An 8,403-nucleotide genomic window follows, 5' to 3' on the forward strand; every position below is an offset into this window, starting at 1 on the left:
AGCAGATCTTCCCTTCTACTGGTGTCTTCTTCAAGTTGTTGATGTTGTTATTGGGGTTTTTGCTGGTTTTTCTTTTTTAGTGTGTTAAAGTTTTCATGGTAGAGCTGTTTTAGCTGTCAGTGAAACTTACCCCTTTGGGTTTCTTTTAGGCTCCTGGCAATGGTGTTGTATGTCTAGTTTCTGTCTTTGTGTGTCTACCACTGGCTTAGAGAGGGTTATTGGTTTGTGTGTGTGTGTGTGTGTGTGTGTGTGTGTGTGTGTGTGTGTGTGTGTTAATTTTGCATCCTGCCACTTTGCTGAAAGTAGCCTTCATTTCTATGAATAATGAAGATTAAAGGTCGTTTTAAACGTATCAAACTACGAAGCCATTTCTATCATGGCTTAAATTATTTAAAATCGATCAAGTCCATACTTCTCTGGCTAAATATAAGGCCACATATAGATACATAAGTCTATATTTGGTCTTTCTGGTTCTCTTGGTAATGTGGCAATGCCTGTAAGAAGGGAAAAGAGGAAAGAAAGTTTATTACTGTGATAGATTTCTGTGGTTTCCTCTCCAGGGTAACAATAATCTGAGTATGTCCTCTCATTTCATAGGCTGGCCTCTGCTTTCTGCCCAGTACTCTCCTGCGAGCTTGTGAAAGAAAGAACATTGTCCAAGTTCCCACACTAACACTCACTGCACACTAATGAACTTCTTCCTTGAGGTCATTTTTCTATAGACAAGGAGGATCACTGATCTCTCTGCTGGTGTACATAATAGGAGCATATCTGCATATGAACAGTCATAAAAAATAAATAATTCCCATAAAACACTAATGTTGGTAGCAAATATTACAACAGGCATCCCTCTAACTCCACAGCTACCCCTAGGTCCCATTTGGATGTGTCTTGCCTCCATAATCCTTCCATCAGCGATGGCAGCCAGGAAGCGGTGTTCTTCCACCATCTCATCTCAAACCCTCATTAACCAGCGTGCACAGGCCATGCTGCCCATCTTAAGGACAGGAAAGGGTTTGGGGTTAGGTCAAGTGACTTGCTCAAAATCATACATCTGTTAGCCTAAGTGTCTCTCTGACTCCAAAACCCAATTAACCACATAAACCTAGCTCTGGCCAAGGGGTCAAAGGACATTCGTTTCCTTTTGCCTGTGGTTCCCAGCTCAGGACAAAAGTTGCTGAGAACCAGCGAACAACTCTTAGTAAAGAATAGTTCATTAAAATTTGATGCTTTATCAAATCTTACTTGCAAACATTAAAGGCAGGGGTATCTGTTCCCAGATTTCTACATGTGGAGTTATTTTGAGTCATAAGATTACGGAGTCATATAATTACTTTAAAAATCTTTTGCACACATGTATTTTTTCCATACAGGCAAAGAAAAGCTTTATAGAATTACAAATGAGACCCTGCACAGGAAAAAAGGCAACAGAACATCCAAGGGGATCAGGAGCCACAGCAACCAGTCACTGGAAATTCAGAGCTAAAGTCCAGTGGGAATCTGCACCAGATCCTTACAAATCAACATTTAATTCATACTTAGAGAAAACTATCAAATACTCAGACAAACAAGCCTAGTTTTGCAGCTTGTGTCATTTGTACTGGAAGGTCTGAGGGGATGGTGGGATACAACCCCCTCTCTAGGAATAGCAAGAGATTTGCCTAGATGCCCCAAATATCGTGACTCCTTACTCTTGATATCAGCTGCACGGAGGGATGGCAGGTGAGTAGATTAGGAAATACTTTCTGTGACCCTATGTCACACTGCCTGGGCATTAAATAATAGGCATTAAACCGTCTTTCTACATGTACCATTTCCAGATGCTCTAAGTGAACAGGTTATTCAGATAGCAATAATGGAGAAAGATAAAGAAAAACAGAGAAACTGATGTCAAATATTTATATAACAGTATTCAAGATAAAGCTCATAGTTACTAGTTATACTTACCAAATCCTCAGTAGTACAATTCTATGATACTTATATAATTATGTCAGAATAAACTTTGTTACAGTTCCTGTCACAAAGACCTTTAGTTAAGGCAAGACAGAAACAGGGTGGAGAACCTAGGATTTTATTGCAGTTCTCAGATTTGCCCAAAACACTTCCCGCTGGCCTTCATCCAAGGGCCACTCCAGGTATGTCTTAGTGTTCATTATCTTGCGCAGTTTGCAGAAGCGCTGGGGAATGGCTTTCTTCTCAATGGGTTCCAGCAAAACAAGGATGGCCGCGTCATTGTTCTCGTCAAAGAGCCTGAAGTGGGAGAAGTCCAGTTCATACTTGCACCACTCACTGCGTACGAAGTTCTCAGAAAGCACGAACACAGTTTTGTGGCTCTTTTCGATGGAATCAATGATGTTGTCAATGATCCATTTGCCCGGAACAAAGTCCCGCTTGTGGAGACACAGCTTGAAGGGTGGGTCAGAGTTCTCCAGCTGCTGGACCATGAGGTTCTCCACCCAATAGGAATCCTGCTCGCTGTAGGAAACAAAGGCATCATAGCAAAGGTCCCTGCAAGGAGCTTTCTTGGGCTTCCTCTTGGCCCGGAGCCACGCCCACATCATTCTCAGATACCACAGCCCATGGAAATGGTAACACAGGGCGCCTAAGAGCAGGATCAACAGGAGAAGGGCACAGCAGACTCCAGAGACCAGTGCGGCCTGGTGACACTCCAAGACTGAGGGCCGGGCATCCTGAAGCCTCTGGCCATGCAGGCGAGGCGGAGAATCACACAGGTAGCTGTCTGGCCAGTCAACCAGGACATGGACCAGGGCTGGCCTCTCCAGAATGAAGGACAGGAGTTCACAGGAGCAGATGAAATGGTTGTCACCTGCTTCCAGAGTCTCCAGTTTGGGAAAAGAACCAAGCTGGTCTTTAGAGAAAGTACTTATTGCGTTCTCTCTGATCTTCATGACCTGTAACACAGGGAACAATGAAGCTTCTGGGAGTGTCTTCAGTTTATTTCTGGAAATATACAGCTCTTGGAGCCGAGGCAAAAACAAAGAAAATGAATCGAGATTGTTGTTACTAACATCCAACACCTCCAGGGTCTGAGGAATGCATGTCTTGACGGCCTGTATCCCTGTACTGGACAAGTTCAGGAAGCGCATCTTTCCTGGCCACTGACAACTGTCGGGCATAGGCTGAAAACTGTTCTTGCTGATGTCAAGGGCTGTCAGGTTTTTCAGAGTCAGCAAAATCTCAGCAGTTTTTCGTATTGATCTCAAATGATTCTGACTCAAAACCAAGCTTTGTAGAGAAGGCCAGCCACCCTCACAGGCTGAGTTTTTCAAATACTCTTCAACCATCAGATTTTCGCTGAGGTCTAAGAACTCTAATGATTTTAAATGCTGTGAGAAAGAGCAGGGAACCAGAAAGACCTTACTGTTCTCTACTGTGATTCGCTTCACTTTCTCCAGGAGGGAATACACAGTGCTCAGATCATAGAACAAATAGAACTGGGGGATGTGCAGGCTCCGTATTGTTACCGTTTCTACTTTACCTAGCTCCCTCACTACGTCTGACTCTGAGGGGTTGAAATTACCAACCCCATTGAGGGTGCAGTGATCAAACTCCACCTCCATCAGTTCCAAGATGTAACGCAACAGCTTCAGGAGTTCATTAAAACTTTTATCGGTGAGATCTGCATTCCGGAATGCCAGCTTCTTCATTGGCGAATTGATTTCGTCTACAGACAGTTCAGAAAATTGGAACCTAGCCAAGTTAGTATCTCTTAGTTCTAAATATCTCACGGAACTCAGAATATCTGCAAAAATCCCCAGCAGGAAAGCAGACTCGCTCAAGTGCAGGGTCAGGTGATAGATGTCTCTAATTGACTGTAGACTTCGGGACTCATAGTTGCCGAGACTTAATACCTGAATTTCAAGTTCGTTGAGAGAGGTCAGCCCAGCAAAATCTATTCTCCTTATCTCACTGAAAGTGTCAACATTTCCTACCCTAAGGGTTTGTAAATTTGTGAGATTGGAGAACAGTGATGTTTCCCCCAGTGTCCTGTAAGGATTTCCCATTAAGTTTAAGTATTTCAAAGAGGAAAGGGGCCTGAACCAGGAGGAAGATAAACTAGATAGGTGATTATTAGACAAGTCCAAGTGTTCAAGACTGCCCAGAGAATAAAAGGCATCTCCCTCTATTGTGTTGATTCCGCTGGACTCCAATGTCAGAACCCGGAGGTTCACACAGGCTCGCAAGTCACCATGGCCAATGTAGGTGATCTTGTTGAAAGACAGGTCAAGCTTCTTTGTGTTTGCTGTGAGTCCCGAGGGAATAGAGGTGAAAGACCTGGAGCTGCCATCACACACACCAGCAGCATCACATGACAGAGATGCCTGGGCAGAATGGCCTTCCCTTGAGAGGCCTATCACAGCCATCAAGATCCAGAAGAGCCAAAGAGCTTGCAGCATCCTCTGAGATTTGACCTGAAAACAAACGAAGCATGTGTGAGTGTGCCTGAGGGCAGATCATTGTTTTCACTCTTGTGCACAGCCTCTCTCTCTTTCTCTCTCTCTCTCTCTCTCTCTCTCTCTCTCTCTCTCTCTCTCTCCCTCCCTCCCTCTCTCTCTCTCTCTCTCTCTCTCTCTCTCCCTCTCTCTCTCTCTCTCTCCCTCTCTCCCCCAATAGCACTAGCAGATATATGTCTGCTGATGAAGAAACGTAAAAACAGCCATCTGAGAGAGAAACAAACAAACAAACAAACAAAAAAAAAACCAACAACACAGGACTCAATAAATGTGGGTTGAAAATGACCAGATGAGTGCTTGGGAATGAACAAGCAAGAAGTTAAAGAAAGGAACCAGGCGTGGCTGTATGGCTTTCTAGTCCTGAGCTCCTATCTCTGATACCTCTGGCCATCAAGCATGTCTCTTGCTTGATTCATCACTTGACTCATAACCCCACAGGACTTTACGTCTCTCACTGGGCACAGAAGCAGCCTACTCCCACGCCCACTAACTCTGCCTTGCTCCTACTAGTAGCAGATAGAAGGAACATTTGGAGTCCTAGGCAGAGTGGGGTCATTTTTGCTAAGTTGAGGGAGACATTCAGGCCGCCAGAACCTTCTCATTCTGCAGTGTTAAGTTTGTGGAAAGCTGTGTTCAATCCCAGATTTGGCTACTTAGATGAATGCAAAGGAAATAAGGTAGCTTGCCCCAGTATGATTTCCTAAGAGAATCCAACGCTTCTCTCCCAGGTCATCCTCTGTGCCCTATACCCTGTAGCTGTTCCATGCAGCTACATGTTTCATGGTCAGATTTACACAGCGGAGTAACGCAACAATTTTCCAAATACATTTTACACTTCTGTATTGGTTGGGAGGGTCATCCGTGTGCCACTACCCAAATGTGGAAGTCAGAGGACATTTGAGGAAGCCAGTTCTTTCTTTCTACCATGTGGCTTCTGGAAATTGAGCTCAATTAGGCCTGATGGTAAGTGCCACTTTATCGTACGGGCGTGAGTGCATGACTGGCTTGCCCGAATGTATACATGTGCACCATGTGTGCAGTGTCCCCGGAATATGAGATCTCCTATAATCATGTGGGTGGTGGGAACTGAGCCCAGGTCCTCTGGGAGAGCAGCAAGTGCTCCTTACTGCAGACCCGCCTCTCCAGCTCCCACAGCTTTCTTTGGATAAGTGGTTGAGCATTTTCCCTTTTAGTGCACCTAAGGAATCTATCTCTTAGACTCAGCACGTGATGGGCCGTGGACGTAGCTTGTCAGTCAGTGCTCTGCTAGTATGTTCGATCCCCAGCACTGAGCGAACCGGGCACAGTGGTGAAGCCCTCTGTCTCCAGCACTGGGCAGGTGGAGGCAGGAAGTGCAGTAGTTCAGAGACATCCACAACCCCATGATGTGTTTCAGTCTTAGCCCGTGAGGCATGAGATCATCTCAAAAAGATAAGCCAGCTGATGGTTTGTAGGTCGTAGGTGTTAATTCTTTTCTGATGCTATTAACTTGAACATTTAAGTGAAGTACCTTTTATTCCGTATGATTGATATTTGGAGACTTCTAATCCTTGCATTATGAACTTTCCCTTTTAAGTGTTCTCTCTTAACTTCACTCCTTTAAACTTGAGGGTGATTTTTCACTGAGCACTTATCTAGTTAATTTATGTATAAATTTAGAAGTACAAAAACAAAAACCTGATAGCTTAGAAATTTCCAAAACATACTGTCAATGTCTGGCAGGTTTTGTACCCACTGATTAAACGTTTAAAGTGCAAGTGTTCTTTGCTTGGAAAAGAAAGAAACTTCAAATATGGTGAAATAAGGTATTTTCCAAATAGTCACAGTGTTCACTATTTCCCTTTTGAGGGGAAGAGGGTCTCTCCGTCTAAGTCCAGCCACCTCGACTATTTGCTCTTTGCTGAAGAACTTTCTGTCAGATCAAGACCATCCCAGGCAAGCTGTTTTACACCCAAAATAATGTCCTTTTTTTTTTTAAACCAGAAAAGCCTTTTCCTGACATCTAAGATGTAAACACAGGGTTCTCGTTTATGGAACTGAAGAAGTCGAAAGGGCAACCTCGGAGGAAGGTCCTTATGAAAAGACTCCACTCACTCTTTGCAGTTTCCATAAGGCGGTTTCTGACCAGAGATGCAATTCCGATGCTCCAGAGATAAATGAAAAGCAGAGAAGTGAAGCCCCTACACTCAGAAACAAGATCCTGGTCAGAAGGAAGCAGTCTGCACCTCCTCGAATGACATCTTTTCCACTGCTGTCCAAACATCACCATTCGAAACTATGATTGCAGACACACCCCCTGCAAGTGACCGCCTGCCCTGAGACTGGGGACCACAGGGGTGGGCTGGAGGTTAATTAGGACGGCGCCACTGTCACCCTGAGCGCCCCAAGGTTGAGGGGCACTACGGATGTTCCCCTCTGTGACCCTGGGGCCAGAAAGCCTGTAAAGGTGCCGGTCACACAGCGACGGGCTCCGGGACAGTGGCTGCAGCTCTGCGGTGCCCCTAACCTCTCTGGCTGTCCCTCTTCCTGCAGGGATCACAGCTGGAAACTTCTGGCCCCAAAGCTTAGACTGGGACTGCAGCTAGAAACACTGGTCTTCAAAGCTGAGCCGCCCGGCTCAGGGCGCAGGTGCTTCTTGTTGGGAACCAGGTCCCCGCCAACGCAGAGGCACAGCGACCGCCCCGTCGCTCCGACCCTGCCCAGGGAGGGGTGCAGCGACTCAGCAGCGGGAACGAACCACCCACCTACCTGGAGACCTCCAGCCGCTGCTCCTGAGTCCTCTGGCCATCTGGGCACCAGCCCTTGAAGATCGGGAAGTGCGGGAAGGGGACGTCCCCAGGCCAGGGACGAAACTTCCCGGTCGCTAGCACCACCTCTGGTGCGACAAGCGCCGCCCACAGGGGTCTGCGAAGGGAGCCAAGCATGGCACCAGAGCCGGCAGAGGCTTCAGGGCAGACAAAACAGAACTGAGAGTCCAGAGGCTCCGTATGGGAATTCCCCCAAGGGCCTGAGACCAGGCTATTAAAGAGAAAGTTAAGTTGAGCTTCCAGCCTGCCTTTAGCTGAGTTGAGCATCCTGCTGCAAGGGTTCTGGAAGGAAGAGGATATTCTAAAGAGACAGACACATTCTCTCTTTGGTTATTGGAATGCTCCCGGTGCCAATCACAGGGAGTTTTTTGTTTTTGTTTTTGTTTTTAATCAGATCACCATGAGGAAAAGACCGGAAGCCTGGATGATGGGCAAATGACTAGGGGATATCACATCTTGACCAAACTGTCTATTTATTGTTACTTCTTGAATTATCTAAATCTAAACCCGTGGTAACGGGATGTTGAACTTAGGATGCGGGCATCGTACACCCCCATTATTTGTCTTCCTGGTATGGTTACACTGAACAGATATTTTTTTCTGCTGTCTACTGTTAATCATTTAAATAGCTTATTGAGGCCCGATAGGAGAGGCTAGCTAGTCAGGGCTGCCAAGACCCAGGTTTTAATCCTAACTACTCCAATCATAAAATCTCACTTCTCCCTCAAACACATCTTTTGAACTCTTTTGCTTTCTCTCCATCCTCAGAAGCTGCAACTTGGGCCCAGGAATATTGTCTCTTTCTCCTTCTTTTCAACACTTTGCCACCCCGCCCTGATGTCTCTGGCACCCGTTTCTGCTCAACATCTGTTAAAAGAGTCTACCAGCCTCGATCCAGACTAGAACGGCAGCATTTTGCTCAGGATATGAATGGATCAGGATGGCACAGATTTCTTTCTCTTTCCTTGGCTCCCAGAATGGTCCCCTGAGCAGCAGCCAAACCTTGCATCCACGGGGAAGATTCGGGGCTCTCACTTCTATCTATGGCTTTGAAGCTAAGTACTTCCCTTTCTCTATCCCATAGCGGCATCTCAAAGTGATCAAGACAACAGTGGTAGATT

The 8,403-nt window shown here is 45.9% G+C and overlaps 1 protein-coding gene across 2 annotated transcripts; it reads right to left on the reverse strand.

The window, feature by feature from the left end:
- Positions 1–1,314: 1,314 nt before the first annotated feature.
- Positions 1,315–7,295, reverse strand: Tlr2 (toll-like receptor 2). 2 transcript variants are annotated; one of them, XM_087623232.1, is made up of 3 exons: positions 7,224–7,295; positions 6,570–6,655; positions 1,315–4,433 (listed from the first exon to the last, which is right to left on the reverse strand). In XM_087623232.1, exons 1-3 carry the CDS (start codon positions 7,261–7,263, stop codon positions 2,064–2,066), a joined length of 2,496 nt encoding a protein of 831 aa, XP_087479358.1. In that variant the 5' UTR covers positions 7,264–7,295; the 3' UTR covers positions 1,315–2,063.
- Positions 7,296–8,403: the final 1,108 nt, after the last annotated feature.

Source organism: Rattus norvegicus, chromosome 2 (assembly GCF_021556685.1).
Source record: "Rattus norvegicus strain SHRSP/BbbUtx chromosome 2, alternate assembly SHRSP_T2T, whole genome shotgun sequence".
Lineage (NCBI taxonomy): Eukaryota > Metazoa > Chordata > Mammalia > Rodentia > Muridae > Rattus > Rattus norvegicus.

Bases quoted from the DNA above. Each gene is read 5' to 3' on its own strand.
- Tlr2 (XM_087623232.1), bottom strand. From the start codon at position 7,263: ATGGCCAGAGGACTCAGGAGCAGCGGCTGGAGGTCTCCAG. The intron at 6,656-7,223 runs GTAGGTGGGTGG...TTCTGAGTGTAG, and splicing joins CAGCGGCTGGAGGTCTCCAG to GGGCTTCACTTCTCTGCTTT. The intron at 4,434-6,569 runs GTGAGTGGAGTC...GTTTGTTTTCAG, and splicing joins CCTTATGGAAACTGCAAAGA to GTCAAATCTCAGAGGATGCT.